The sequence below is a fragment of the Salvelinus sp. IW2-2015 genome, linkage group LG36, assembly GCF_002910315.2.
Source record: "Salvelinus sp. IW2-2015 linkage group LG36, ASM291031v2, whole genome shotgun sequence".
NCBI classification, from domain to species: Eukaryota; Metazoa; Chordata; class Actinopteri; order Salmoniformes; family Salmonidae; genus Salvelinus; species Salvelinus sp. IW2-2015.
Window position 1 is genome coordinate 6,491,818 of NC_036875.1, and position 16,558 is coordinate 6,508,375.

Here is a 16,558-nt window from a genome sequence, read left to right on the forward strand (position 1 = left end):
AGACCCACCCAGGTCACTCCCCAACCCCTCCCCCCTCTTGCGATCACTTTGCGTTTCGGTACCTCCCGATCTACAAATCAAGCAGTGGGAATAGGGATGGAGGCTAGCCTAGGGCTAGCGCTGGGGCTGAGCCATGATAGACAGCAGCTGGGCGGGGCCCACGACGGTGCGATGCTGCACTGTGTGATGATTTCACACTTTGATTCCTGCTGAGCACATGATCCTCTCTCCCTCCCCCTTCTCCCATTTACGTAGCCTATCCACTGCCTAGCACCTCCTCTCCCCACCTCCCCTCTCTTTGTCAATACCATTCCCCCTCCCTCTGTCTCTCTCCTCCGCGGGAGGCAGGTTGCCGGCACTCGACAGGCTGCTCCTTGCCAGTACTGCTGATGCAGGGAGCATCTCAATTAAATTCAATTCAAAAGGGCTTTATTGACAGAGGAAACATATGTTTACATTGCCAAAGCAAGTGAAATAGATCAAACAAACGTGAAATAAGCAATCAAAAATTAACAGTAAACATTAAAGTTTCAAAGAAATAGAAACATTTCAAATGTCATTATGGCTATGTACAGTGTTATAACAACGTGCAAATAGATAAAGTACAGAAGGGAAAATAAATACACATAAATATGGATTGAATTTACAATGGTGTTTGCTCTTCACTGGTTGCCCTTTTCTTGTGGCAACGGGTCACAAATCTTACTGCTGTGACAGCAGTATTTCACCTAACAGATATGGAAGTTTATCAAAATTGCTTTTAAAAAGAAATCTTTGTGGGTATGAGTTATGAGGGAAATATGTGTCTCTAATATGGTCATACATTTGGCAGGAGGTTAGGAAGTGCAGCTAAGTTTCCAACTCATTTTGTGGGCAGTGTGCACATAGCCTGTCTACTCATGAGAGCCAGGTCTGCCTCCCTCAATAGCWAGGCTATGCTTACTAAGGTAGTACATAGTCAAAGCATTCCTCAATTTTGGGTCAGTCACAGTGGTCAAGTATTCTTCCCACTGTGTACTCTCTGTTTAGGGCCAAACAGCATTCCTGTTTGCTCAGTTTTTTGGTAATTATGTGTCTAATAAKAATATTTTTGTTTTCCCATGATTTGGTTGGGTCTTATTGTCTTGCTGTTCCTGTCCAGGGGCTTTGTGGAGTCTGTTTGTGAACAGAGCCCCAGGACAAGCTTTCTTAGGGAACTCTTCTCTAGCTTAATCTGCGTAGGTGATGGCTTTGTTATGGAAGGTTTGGAAATCACTTCCTTTTAGATGGTTGTAGAATTGAATGGCTCTTTCCTGGATTTTGATAATTAGCGGGTATCTACCCAATTCTGCTCTGCATACTTTATTTGGTGTTTTATGCTGTACACAGAGGATATTTTTGCAGAATTCTGCCTGAAGAGTCAATTTGGTGTTTGTCCCATTTTGTGAATACTTGGTTGGTGAGCGGACCCCAGACCTCACAACTATAAAGGGGAACGAGTTCTATAACTTGATTCAAGTRTTTTTAGACAGATCCTAATTGGTATTTCAAATTGTATGTTCCTTTTGATGGCATAGAAAGCCCTTCTTGCCTTGTCTCTCAGATCGTTCACAGCTTTGTGGAAGTTACCTGTCGTGCTGATGTTTAGGCAGAGGTATGTATAGTGTTTTGTGTGCTGTTGGGCAACAGTGTCTAGATGGAATTTGTATTTGTGGTCCTGGCAGCTGGACCTTTTTTGGGACACGATTATTTTTGTTTTACTGAGATTTACTGTCAGGGCCCAGGTCTGATAGAATCTGTGCAGAAGATCTAGGTGCTGCTGTTGGACCTCCTTGGTTGGGGACAGAAGCACCAGATCATCAGCAAACAGTAGGCATTTGACTTCAGATTCTAGTAGGGTGAGGCCAGGTGCAGACTGTTCGAGTGCTCTCGTCAATTAGTTTATATGTATGTTGAAGAGGGTGGGGCTTAAGCCGCATCCCTGTCTCAACCCACAGCCATGTGGAAAGAACAGTTTTTTGCCAATTTTAACCGCAAACTTAGTTTGTGTACATGGATTTTATAATGTATGTTTTTCCCCCATCACCACTTTCTATCAATTTGTATAGCAGACCCATGCCAAATTGAGTCAAAAGCTATTTTGAAATCAATAAAGCATAAGACTGCCTTTGTTTTGGTTTGTTTCTTCGTCAATTAGGGTGTGCAGGGTGAATACGTGGTCTGTCGTACTGTAATTTGGTAAAAAGCCAATTTGACATTCTCTCTCTCCCACACCTCACTCTACAACCCTACCTCCCACTTTTATCCAGGGACTGATCTGATACATCTGCCTCTGAGCCTTACGCACATGTATGAATTTCACGTCCTTCCCTCCACCCTCCCCATTATTTCTGCTTACTACTCATGCATCTATAGGCCTGCATCTGCCTGGGAGGATTAACAATGAAGATAATGGTCACATGCTGGTTTATTAGCCCTCTCTCCTCCTGCACACACATAGAAAGCACACACACACACACACGTCTGTGACAAAGCTGTGGGGGCCTCAGCTGAGAGAGATGACAGAGTGAGGCTGGCTGCCTGAGAAGGTGGCTGGCTGCCTGAGAAGGTGGCTGGCTGCCTGAGAAGGTGGCTGGCTGCCTGAGAAGGTGGCTGGCTGCCTGAGAAGGTGGCTGGCTGCCTGAGAAGGTGGCTGGCATACATCACCGTACCGGACTGAAGATTGTTTAAATAACTAAGGGTTTGTGATTTACAGGGCGAGTAGGTTTTAGACAGTGTGTGTGTGTGTGTGTGTGTGTGTGTGTGTGTGTGTGTGTGTGTGTGGTGTGTGGTGTGTGTGGTGTGTGAAAGAGAGAGAGAAATAGCAAGAGAGCGCAAGAGTGAGAATATTCTGCCCTGTGAACAAAGTAGCCACCATCACTCCTGAATGACAAATAGTCTTGTATGTAGAAAAACTAAACAATAGATTTAGGGGAACAAGTACAGTATGTGAAAGTCCCACAATATTATTTTAGGTGTATGTGACGTAGCTCGCTTTGCAGATACAAATTTCCATAAATACCTTAAGAAATCGGTTAAAAGGCCAGAGAATCTCATGTGGCTAATTAGGCTGTATTATGTTATCGGTAGACTATTATTGGGCCACATCAGCCAATTGACTGGATGTAGTTTGAAAGAGCCAGAGTTGAACAGGAGAGCAGGCACTTGACTTGAGCTACGTTTTGCTTAACTTTTAGGAGCAGGACGATTTGCAGGCAAAGACGGATAAATGTGTTATCAATATATATTTCCAGTCAATGTAGCAGCCTAAACTATAGACTATCATAYTTAGGAAGTAAATTTCCTTGAAAAGACAACTGCCTTGTGCTTCTCTGCCCATGCTAATTAATTATAGACCACACATATGGCGCACTTGATGTTGCGCGCCCAACAAAAGAGACGAGAGGTAAGCTACTGAACTTGAAGCAGTAAGAATTTCAAAACACACCTATTAGTGTGTTTGAATAAGGCGACAAAGAGGTGACTTTAATATAATAGATAATCCATACAATACAAAAAGATTGCAAATAATCTGAGGAATAAAAAACATTTTTATCCCGAAGTAGACTGTCTGACCGGCCGTTCCCGCCAGCAGCATGAAAAATGCAGACCGTGCATCGGGGTCTGCAGGTCCGGCGGGAATGACTCTCTACATTATAGTATAATAGCAATCTCTCCCCTACATTAGGCACAGGACTACAAGACTTCAGTCTGTACCCATCCACTCCTCTCTCTCAAGAAAAATACAAATAAAATAATAATTTTAGCGCCATTGCAGCAGATTAATGTGAGTATGTGTGTGTGAATGGAGACTCACGTCTTTGCAGGCAGCGATTTGGTTGATGTACTCTCCGTCAGTGAAAACTACGCTCTGGCCGTCTGCCTGTAGACCTGTGAAAAGGACAGAGTTCAAAAGAGAAGTGCATTTATAATATCCAAAGAATAGGGAGATGAATGTCATGCTTTTGACAAAGAAATTCAGCCGAAACATTGTGCATTGGCCTCTGTTGAAGTTAATTTAACATTATTCTCTATTAAATACAAGTGTGTCCGTCCATGATATGGTACATTTTACTTATATTTTTGAAATTAATATTAACATAGCATACTGTAAAACAAAAAACAGGCTAGACAGAGATTTGGTTCTCAATATCCTGAGGAAGTGTGTAAGTGTCTGCACATTGAATCGATAAAGCTATGTAGCCATCTTTGTCCTGTGGCCATTTGGTTCTGTTTCAACCATTTCCTAGTTTAAAATCAGGATTAATTTCTGGATGCGGAATCCATTATTTATGATGATATCGAAATATAATGAATATTGAAAACATTGTAGTTACAAGTCTTAAGAGTATATTAATGATATGGCTGGCTAAAAGGTTTGGTCTATTGTCAATCACCGGGCGAGCGGTTTAAAAGCGCCCAGAAGTTTTTTACGAGGTTTAAATATGAAATGTGTCCAAATTAATCAAATATTWTTTTTTTTATAACATTTATTTTCAGAGGCCAGGTTCATCGGTTCAAGACAACAGTAAGTAAACGGGTGATTACAAAAATAAAAAAACACACTAGCTTACAAACAGGTACATGAAAAAATTCTGTGCATTGTTTATTATAACACACACTATTGGGAAGAAAGAGATGTTACTGTGTGTTATCATGTACCTGGCATAGTGATGGTTCCCTCATGCTCCAGAGTCTCTGGGTCGATCTTGATGGCCGACATACTGTGGTTGTTACTCATATCCCGGTACAACAGGCAGCCCTGCGCACAAAAGCATAAATGTATCAATATTTGTACAACACTTTTAGGACTGCATTTGTCACAACTCACAAAAGCAACCCAGCCATAGAGAGTTTGAATGTGTAGCACATTGGAAAGGAATACAAACAAGGCCAAGGCTGCAAATCCATAGGTAAGCGCCCTGTCCCGCCACCTTGGATCCCTTTTCCCCAGAGCTGAAGATCTGAATAACGTACTGTGCGAGAGTTTCTTTACCTTTAAGCTGCACAATATGGGCAAATAATATGACTGCAATTTTTTTAACAAATATTCCAAATGCAATTTTACTTGTGATTTAGATCAAAACACTTTCTCTGTTGGAATCATATAAATAAAATGTGTATCCGGATTCTATGATTGGTGTTTGGCATGACAACGAATGAAAAGGCCAGATACGGTAGAAGTTGTGACAGGGTAGGAATCAAAGTGTTGGTCAGAGTTTCACAGGGGACCCTTATTACATTTGAATGTTACATTCATGGCATTTAAAAAAATGTGCAGCCTCTTGTGATATGGATATTGCACATGACAATTGTGCAGACCTACTTTACACACAAACCTTTGTGGTCACTCTCCCTTCACATTTCTCACTGACAATCGTGAGTTATAATTCAAGTTTCACCAGTGAAACATTCATGCATCATCTCCATGCCAACCATTTGATCTCAATCAGTTTCATGGGGATATGCGTTTAGATCTTGAGTTATACAGTGTTGTTTGGAAGTAGCTTACAGTGTTTGTATTTATTATGGATACCCATTACTGGGGTCCAGCGAAATTAAGGCAGTTATACATTTTTAAAAACATTACAATACACTTACAACAGCTTTCACAACATATTAAGTGTGTACCCTAAGGCCCCTACTCTACTACCAAATATCTACAACACAAAATCCATGTGTACGTGTGTGTATAGTGCATATGTTATTGTGTGTTTGTATGCACGTGTCAGTGCCCATTTGTGTTGCCTCACAGTCCCTGCTGTTCCATGAGGTGTATTTTTATGTTTTTTAAAATCTAATTTTACTGTTGTTTGCATGAGTTGCTAGATGTGGAACAGAGCTCCATGTAGTCATGGCTCTATCTAGTACTGTGCGCCTCCAACAGTCTGTTCTGGTGGCATATGCATGTGGGTCCGAGCTGTGTGCTAGTAGTTCAAACAGACAACTCGGTGCATTCAACATGTCAATACTTCTCACAAATACAAGTAGTGATGAAGTCAATCTCTCCTCCACTTTGAGCCAGGAGAGATTGACATGCATATTATTAATGTTAGCTCTCTGTGTACATCCAAAGGCCAGCCGTGCTGCACTGTTCTGAGCAAATTGCAATTTTCCTAAGTCCCTTTTTGTGGCACCTGACCACACTACTGAACAGTAGTCTCAGTGCGACAAAACTAGGGCCTGTAGGACCTGCCTTGTTGATAGTGCTGTTATGAAACCAGAGCAGCGCTTGATTATGGACAGACTTCTCCCCATCCTAGCTACTGTTCTATAAATATGTTTTGAACATTAGTTTACAATCCAGGGTTACTCCAAGCAGTTTATCTCCTCAACTTGCTCAATTACCACATTCATTACAATATTTAGCTGAGGTTTAGGGTTTAGTGAATGATTTGTTCCGAAAACAATGCTTTTAGTTGTATAAATATTTAGGACTAACTTATTCCTTGCCACCCATTCTGAAACTAACTGCAGCTCTTTGTTAAGTGTTGCAGTCATTTCAGTTGCTGTGGTAGCTGACGTGTATAGTGCTGAGTCATCCGCATACAAAGACACACTGGCTATACTCAAGGCCAGTGGAGTGGCATGTTAGTAGAGATTGAAAAAAGCAAGGGGCCTAGACAGCTGCCCTGGGAATTCCTGATTCTACCTCGATTTTGTTGGAGATGCTTCCAATAAAGAATACCCTCTGTGTTATGTTAGACAGGTAACTCTATCCACAATTAGCAGGGGGTGTAAAGCCATAACACACACATTTTTACAGCAACAGACTATGATTGATAACATCAAAAGTCACACAGAAGTCTAATAAAACAGCCCCCACAATCTTATCATCAATTTCTCACAGCCAACCATCAGTCATTTGTGTAAGTGCCTTGCTTGTTGAATGTCCTTACCTATAAGCGTGCTGAAAGTCTWGTCAATTTGTTTACTGTAAAGTAGCATTGTATCTGGACAACAACAAAAAATCCAAAAGTGTATTTTTTTTATTTATTGAATATCCAAAACATACAATATACTTGCAGTGAAGCCACTCAACAACATCATACCAGTCATCCAACAGATTCCCATTCAGAGCGACACACAGAAGCATCCAGGGTCAATGGACAGATCTACCACCAGGCCAAAAAATGTGAACCCGACCCTCCAAGATCCCCCCAACATTCCCTTATAGGTGTCCCTCAACCATTCGAGACACCTCCCACAGTCACCCCCAAGAAAAAAAAATACAATTAATTCCATTCCCCACCCCCAAGAACACCCCCAATGCACCATCAACCAAGAGAATGAACTAAAGAGAAAAAAGGAAAAGACAGAAGAAAACAGCAAACAATGCAAAAAAATAAATAAATAAATAAATGTAAAACAAAGGACATCAAGGACAACTATAATCATAACAGCAATGCCAACTGTATATGTTTGTGTGCATGTCTGGCACTATTACATGTATGTATGTGTGTGTTCTTGTATGTGTTTATTTRAATGAGAGGGTGTGTATATGCATGTGTACAAACACCTGCACGGCATCAGCCTCAGGCAAACTGGCATTAGTTGTAGAAACACTGCCCCTCCATGTCATTCAAACTGACTTTTTATGAAGTTCTATTTTGAGATTTTTTTAAATCTTTGACCATCATTCTCTCTCCCACACAGCAACTCCACTCCCACTTGTCTCCAATTCTACATCCCAACCCTCAGCCCATCCATCTCTGCTGGCCACCCACTTCAGGTTTCTACACAACACATAGATGACTTTATGCCCCAAATATTCAACATTAGCGGATACCCTTGTTTAACTCCTCTTGACACTGAGAAGCAGCCGTTATTTACTATTTTACACCTTACTTTATCAAATGCTTTTTCAAAATCCGCTATAAATACCATTCCTGGCTTCTTATGTTTCATCATGTTCTATTATTTCTAGTCATTGTCGTATATTATCTCCAAAAACCTGTCTGATCAGGATAAACAATACCTGGTAAAACCCTTTTAATTCTAAGTGCTATGCATTTCGATAGTCTTTTTGCATCACAACATTGAAGTGTAAGTGGCCTCCAGTTTTTTTAGATAGACTGGGTCTTTATATTTGCCATCTGGGTCTTGTTTTAATAATAGAGAAATCAGACCTCCCTGCTGAGTACCTGACAGACTACCATTTCTACAGGAGTAGTTAAAACGATCTAACAATGGAGCTTTTAGTATATAAAAAATACTTGATATAGCTCTACCGGTATGCCATCAAGCCCTGGGGTTTTTCCAGACTGAAAGGATTTAATAGCCTATTCCTCTATAATTTGGCCTTCGGACTGATCTTTCTGTACATTTGTTATTATTATTTTTTGAAATATTATTTGGAAAGAATTCCTTACCATAATCTTCATTCAGTGGGAGAGGATGAGATGGAAAAGAGAACATCTGCCTAAAATAATTTGCTTCCTCTTAAAATATAATTCGGAGAATCATAGATGACTCCGTCTTCAGTAACGAGCTTCTGCAAATTATTTTTGTTAGCGTTCCTGTGTTGGAGATTCAGGAAGAATTTGGTGCATTTCTCCATTCAGTTTGCTTTATTTTTGTAATAGATTACATTAGATCGTTCAAGTTCTTTTTCCTATAACTTATTTTGTATCTCTGTAGTGTCGTTTTTATTGCTGTCTACCTGTACTATTAGTTCATGTATTTCCCTTGTTAGTCTTGTCTCTTTAGCCAGAAAGTGCTTTTTTATTAGTGATGAATATTGAATTGAATGACCTCTGAAGGTACTTTTAAAGGTATCCCAAACAATAAGGGGACTTGCTGAACCTATATTATACTGGGAAAATTCAGTTATAAATTATTTTGTCTTATTTTTAACTAAGTTGTCCTCCAGTAAACTTTGATTAAATGTCCAATATCCCCGTCCACGTGGAAATTCTATAAAGAGTTATGTGAATGCCAATTAGATGATGATCCGATCGCATTCGGTCTCCTATTAAAACTTTTTTAACCTTTGATGCAAGAAAGAGACAAGAAAGTAGTCAAGACGACAAGCTTGATTAAGTCTCCTCCATGTATATCTCACTAGGTCAGAGTTTTTTAGTCTCCAAATATACACTATACACTATTTCTAACGTGTCCATAATATTTGTGATGATAGTTTGTAGAGTTATTACCTTTACGGTCCATTGAGGTACTTAACACTGTTATAGTCTCCTACCATAATGATTAGATTATTTGTTGCCTGTAAGTTCAATAAATTGGTATGTCTTCGAAGAAGTATGGATCATCCTGATTTCGACCATATAGATTAATGAGCCAAATCACTTTTTCATCCACTTTCATATTCAAAAAGGATCCACCTTCCTTGCGAATCATTCCATTTCACACCCTTTGAGTTCCTTTGTCCATGACAGAAAATTATTTCACCACCCCGTTCCTTTTTCCATGAACTTYATCTAAGGATGTAGAGTGAGTTTCCTGTAAACAGTATATGTTATATTCCTTTTAGCCATGTAAAGACTGATCTTTTTTATAATCTGCTAAACCATTACAATTATAAATGGCTAGTTTACTCAGAGTTGGTAACATGTTGATTGGTCGGCTATTTGAGCCAGTAAAGGGGGCTTTACTATTCTTAGGTAGGGGAATAACTTTTGCTTCCCTCCAGGCCTGGGGGCCCACACTTTCTAGTAGGCTTCAATTGAGGATATGGCAAATAGGAGTGCCAATATCAGCCGCTAGTATCCTCAGTAATTTTCCATTCAAGTTGTCAGACCCTGGTGGCTTGTCATTGTTGATAGACAATTTTTTTCACCACTTCCACACTTACTTTACAGAATTCAAAATTGCAATGCTTGTCTTTCATAATTTGGTCAGATATACTTGGATGTGTAGTGTCAGCGTTTGTTGCTGGCATGATATGCCTAAGTTTTCTAATATTGCCAATTTAAAAAATCATTAAAATAGTTTGCAATATCAACTTTTCTTTCACCAGGGAAAAACACATTTCGACCTAGGTCTCATTTGCAAATGTGACCTGGGAACAAAACAGAAAATACAATTATACACAAWTTAAAACAAAATTAAATAAAATAGCAAATATTAAATACACAAACAAAAATGTATCAATATAAAAATACCTTTCTCCTAAATTGACCCAGAGACAACATTTTTTTTTTTTTTTTATAATGTCAGAGTTCAGTAGAACTTCCTTGGGTAGGGAAGGGGTGGAATTTCCACGCTTCAGCAGAGATGTTTGATTTAGCCTTTTTAACTAAGGAAGTGTATTTATTTCTCAGATGCCTGAAAAGCTGCCAGTCCACAACAGCATCAGTTAGTATAGGCATGATTTCATGTTCTAAATATATCTGAAAGTGCTGTAGAAAAACAATGTTTTATTCTATAGCATTTTTAAAGAAGCGTGATTATCTGCCAGTGATATAAAAATAGATAAATGCTCAGGAGCTAATTCAGGGTCAGGTATACACTTGATGGAGGAAAGTTCAGAAAAGATGAAGTCATGCATAAACGCTTGGGGAGAAAAGTTGTTCAAATGTATCTTCCTAATAGGAATATCAGAATGCAGAATGCTGTCTCTAATGCAGGCTATGGGACAATGATCACACCAAAATGCATATACTTATGGGGGTTATTTGTGAAAATTWAATCTAATAATGAGGATCTATCTAGATTTTTCACATTTAACCGAATGGGTTTTGTGATTAGCTGGGTTAGATTAAGATCAAGACAAATGTCCTGAAAGTTATCTGAGATAGGTGCCTTTAACCTGGACTGGCTGGCACCGAAGACCACCAGTTCAGATGATAGAAAAGGTTTTAAATGCTCAGCTATGATACTAAATCACATCAACTAAAGCAGCAGGAGGCCTACACACTCCAGCAACAAATACAGTGGGGAGAACAAGTATTTGATACACTGCCGATTTTGCAGGTTTTCCTACTTACAAAGCATGTAGAGGTCTGTAATTTTTATCATAGGTACACTTCAACTGTGAGAGACGGAATCTAAAACAAAAATCCAGAAAATCACATTGTATGATTTTTAAGTAATTCATTTGCATTTTATTGCATGGTTAAATACTTGTTCTCCCCACTGTACATGCACGTTTTCACTCATGGTCACATCTAAAACCAGGATTTCACATTTCTGGGGTATAGTGATACTAAGAGCACATGATGCTACAAAAGTAGATGTCACATACATCGCCACCCCTCCACCTTTTCTCTGCCTATTACATCTAAAAATGCTGTAATTAGCTACGTAAATGTCCTTATCCACAATCGAATCGTTTAACCAAGTCTCTGAAAACAAGAAKGTCTGTTTGTGTAATGCATCCAGATATCGATAAAGTCCATATTTAACATCATACTTCGCACAATTAAATGTAACAAACCCAGCCCTTTGCAAGACGTAAAAACAGCAGGGTGTCCATATTTACCCTAAATAGGTCGTTATAAACTTAATCATTAAGTCAGGAGATTTCATAGGAATAGAAATTAGGTTATCAAAGCCCCGATGGGCCTGTGGCTGCATCTATTTGGTTGCGGTTTAAATCTCATTGAAATTAAGACAGGGATAATGTAGATTTCCTTGACTAGTCTTTAACATCAGATACAGTTTGATGTGTGATGATGGTTGGGATAACCTGGGTAGAATGAGGGTTATATCCATCAGTTTCTCAGAGCAGCCTTAAAATGGCCTTGCAATGTATAAGCCCTGAGACAGTTTGGGTGAAGTCCATCTTCTTTGCAGAATATTTTCTCCCTCCAAAAAGTGTAAAAGTTAACAATAAAGACAACATTGACAGAGTTACAATAACTCTTTCGCCAGTAATTACAATTTTTTTAAGCTGCCAGTTGAGGACTTGTGAGCCATCTGTTTCTCAAACTAGACACTAATGTACTTGTCCTCTTGCTCAGTTGTGCACCGGGGCCGCCCACTCTTTCTATTCTGGTTAGAGCCATTTTGYGCTGTTCTGTGAAGGGAGTAGTACACAGCGTTGTACGAGATCTTCAGTTTCTTGGCAATTACTTGCATTGAATAGCTTTCATAAGAAAGGTCTTTGTTTCTTGCCATATTGAGCCTGTAATCGAACCCACAATTGCTGATGCYCCAGATACTCTAGTATCTAGTCTAAAGAAGGGCAGTTTTATTGCTTCTTTTATCAGACCAACAGTTTTCAGCTGTGATAACTGCAAAAGGGTTTTCTAATGATCAATTAGCTTGTTAAAATGATTAACTTGGATTAGCTAAAAACGTGCAATTGGAACACAGGAGTGATGGTTGTTGATAATGGGTCTCTGTACTCCTATGTAGACAAAATTAACAATATCTACACTATGATAAATTTGGTGTTATTTAATGGACAAAAATGTGCTTTCTTTTGAACGGTAGTGTACATTATCAAGCATTTCACACGTTATCCAGATACTTACTGTTAGGTGGTCTACAGCAGCTTCCCACCAGAATAGGATTTAGGTAAGGTAGATAAACATGCAGCCATATTACGTCAACATCATTACAAGAAAGTGGTTCTCAATATAAACAGCCACACCTCCACCTTTGACATTTCTGTATGTTCTGATGATCTTATGACCATGTATTGCTACCACTGTATCAAAGGTACTATCCAAGTTACTTTCAGAGAGTGTCCGAAAATATAATCTGTTAAACTACAGTGGTATACGTGTGATATTTTTTACACTTTTCTGGGATGCTTGAATGTTTTCCTTGCTTTACTGGGAAGCTTAGCGGAGGTAGAGATGCTTGGGTTATTTATGTTAGTGCAGGGTGATCTGCACACTGGACTTTCCTGCTTGGGCACACCACCCCAGTGCTAACAGTATAACTCAGCTTCATGGGCATATGACTACTGCATACAACAGCTGTAGGGTCAGCAGAGGCATTCAGGGCAGTAAGAGGGACATAAATGAGGTTGCTTACATTGTGTCTTCCAACGCCCCTGGGATAATGTGCATTTGCTGAAGCATTATGACAACTCAGCGACACAATGCTAGGGATTAGATGAGCTGGGCTTGGGTCATTGATAAGTCTTTGTCTCAACGCAGCCTTATAATGCCGAGAAAGGATCAAGGAACGCAAATTATTTGGGTGGATCCCAGTGTTTTGAATGAAGTACASTGAGGGAATTTTAGAGCAGATGTTGCTCAACTGTAGCATACCTGTGTTTAGTTTACATAAAAGCAAATGTGTTGCCTCGTAGTGTGCCCTGTTGAGTTATGGCCACCTGAGACAAAAGCGATCATTTGCACAATCATCCTAATAAGAAATTAGGTGGTGTTTGTCTTACCGTAACGGTACACTACGCTATTATATTCAGTTCTGTTACAGATGTAGGATCTTCATTTGGAAACACTGTTGTTTCTGAGAAATGCCCTGCGCTGCAGGAAATGCAGATGAGTGTCGTGATTTACATTCATTCACAGAAAACCTGCACTAACACATGGTTATATAAACAGTATTGCACTTTTCATTTTCACGTAACCAAATTCTGGCCAGCTAATAGCCTAACCACCGATCAAGCAACATTAGGAACTAAACGTTCAAATCCTGATGTTGCAGGACTATTTGGCTGCRATAATACTGGTCAAATTAACATCCTACATCTGTATATAGAATACTATAATTATGTGATCTTGCAGACATTGATCCAAATCTGATCTAACTTTACTAAACGAGCACCATTAACCAGAGTCGCCTGTTCTCTGAGCAGCCGAACACGTCAAGAGGCGTAAAGTAGAGAATCTCGCACGAGCACAAACTTCGGACCTTCAGCTGTTGGGAAAAGAGATCCAGAAGTTGGATCCGCAGGAACTCCATAGAAACAAACAGTGACTCATCAATAAATGTTATTTTGGGGGTAAAAATATATTCCTTCCTAAACCCCTAAAGGGATTCAGTAGGAGCAGAATAGTTATCAACTTAAGCATTTAGTGCATACAGATCAGCAACCATGTATATTGGGTCAAATAGGGGGTGATCCAAATCTATGCAGTCGGCAAACATCATTGTACAACCATAAGACAACCATAAGACAACCATAACTAGTAATGAAATAGAATTCCAAGTTCCCTATACTCTTTATTGTTTTCGTAATGTGGAATCAAAATTAAGATTAACACAAAAATTGAAGTTAAATTACCTGAGCGAAGCCCAACCATGATCTCTTCTCCATCCGATTCCTGAAGCATGATGTGGAATTATACACATGGCCCTGGAATACACACACACTGATCCAATGTTAGAGTGCAATCCCAAACGCACAGACAAATGTTCCCTTTCCAGATGATTCGATATGTACAGTGCATTCAAATACAAAGTATTCCGGCTCCTGTACTTTTCCCCCATTTTTTACGTTACATTCTTTTTTTTTCACCTTTATTTAACCAGGTAGGCTATTTGAGAACAAGTTCTCATTTAGAACTGCGACCTGGCCAAGATAAAGCAAAGCAGTGCGATACAAACACATAGAATAAACAAGCGTAGAGTCAATAATAAAATAAGGGGGAAAAGAGTCTATTATACACAGTGTGTGCAAATGGCGTGAGGTGGTAAGGCAATAAATAAGCGATAGTAGCGAAGTAACTACAATTTTAAAAATTAACACTGGAGTGATAGATGTGCAGATGATGATGTGCAAGTAGAAATACTGGTGTGCAAGTAGAAATACTTGTGTAAAAGAGCAGAAAAGTAAATAAAAACAATATGGGGATGAGGTAGGTAGATTGGATGGGCTATTTACAGATGGGCTGTGTACAGCTGCAGCGATCGGTTAGCTGCTCAGATAGCTGATGTTTAAAGGTAGTGAGGGAGATACAAGTCTCCAACTTCAGTAATTTTTGCAATTCGTTCCAGTCATTGGCAGCAGAGAACTGGAAGGAAAGGCAGCCAAAGTAGGTGTTGGCTTTGGGGATGACCAGCGTGTGCTACGGGTGGGTGTTGTTATCGTAACCAGTGAGCTGATATAAGGCGGAGCTTTACCTAGCAAAGACTTATGACCTGGAGCCAGTGGGTCTGGTGACGAATATGTAGCGAGAGCCAGCCGACTAGAGCATACAGGTCGCAGTGGTGGGTGGCTTTGGTGACAAAACGGATGGCACTGTGATAAAATTTAGTCTATCACAGTATTATTCTAAAATGTATTAAATTGTTTTTTTCCCCCCTCATCAATCTACACACAATACCCCATATTGACAAAGCACAAACAATAAAAAAAWATATATATATAAAATAGTATTCAGAGCCTTTGCTCAGTAAATTATTGAAGCATCTCTGCCAGCGATTACAGCCTCGAGTCTTCTTGCGTATGACGCTACAAGCTTGGCACACCTGTATTTTGGGGAGCTTCTCCCATTCTTCTCCCCAGATGCTCTCAAGCTCTGTCAGGTTGGATGGGGACCGTCGCTGCATAGCTATTTTCAGGTCTCTTCAGAGATGTTCGATCGGGTTCGAGCTCTGGCTGGGTCACTCAAGGACATTCAGAGACTTGTCCCGAAGCCACTCCTGCGTTGTCATTAAGGATCTCTGTACTTTGCTCCATTCATCGTTCCCTCAATCATGACTAGTCTCCCAGTACCTGCCGCTGAAAAACATCCCCACAGCATGATGCTGCCACCAACATGTTTCACCGTAAGGATGGTGCCAGGTTTCCTCCAGAAGTGACGCTTGGCATTCAGGCCAAAGAGTTCAATCTTGGTTTCATCAGACCAGAGAGTCTTGTTTGTCATGGTCTGAGAGTCCTTTAGGTGCCTTTTGGCAAACTCCAAGCGGGCTGTCATGTGCCTTTTACTGAGGAGTGGATTCCATCTGGCCACTTCAATAAAGGCCTGATTGGTAGAGTGCTGCAAAGATGGTTGTCATGGAAGGTTCTCCCATCTCCGAGCTCTGTCAGAGGGACCATCGGGTTCTGGGGCCAGATCAAGAGCGGGTGGGGCCAGCTCAAGAGCAGGTGGACCCCGTAAAAACACTACACTCATGGAAATGCTTATACTTTGAACATGAACAACCGCTCAAATCGACAATAAATTGCAATTTACTTTTTTTGTATTACTTTCAACCCTTTTTCTCCCCAATTTCATGGTATCCAATTGGTAGTTACAGTCTTGGAACCCCTGACCGAATCACAGTGACAAGCAGGAACACCAATAGCCAAAACAAACCGACTACACCAAAGTCTAGAACTGAACGGTAAAGGAGGTTACCAATGCCATATTTCTGCTCATTGATTAATGAGTAGCTTTAAGACCGCAGGACATTATTGATTAACATGCATACACATATATACACACACAAATAATATATACACACACACACATACAGTTGAAGTCGGAGSTTTACATACACTTACGTTGGAGTCATTAAAACTCATTTTTCAACCACTCCACAAATGTCTTGTTAACAAACTATAGTTTTGGAAAGTCGGTTAGGACATCTACTTTGTGCATGACAAGTCATTTTTCCAACAATTGTTTACAGACAGATAATTTCACTGTATCACAATTCCAGTGGGTCAGAAGTT

The 16,558-nt window shown here is 39.9% G+C and overlaps 1 protein-coding gene across 1 annotated transcript in view; it reads right to left on the bottom strand.

The window, feature by feature from the left end:
- The window catches only part of LOC111959629 (MYC binding protein 2), a 236,902-nt gene that overhangs the window by 174,914 nt on the left and 45,430 nt on the right, over positions 1 to 16,558 (bottom strand). The window contains 3 exon segments of the mRNA XM_023981339.2: positions 3,836 to 3,909; positions 4,681 to 4,780; positions 14,183 to 14,254. Of these exon segments, the coding sequence (XP_023837107.1) occupies positions 3,836 to 3,909; positions 4,681 to 4,780; positions 14,183 to 14,254 (246 nt within the window).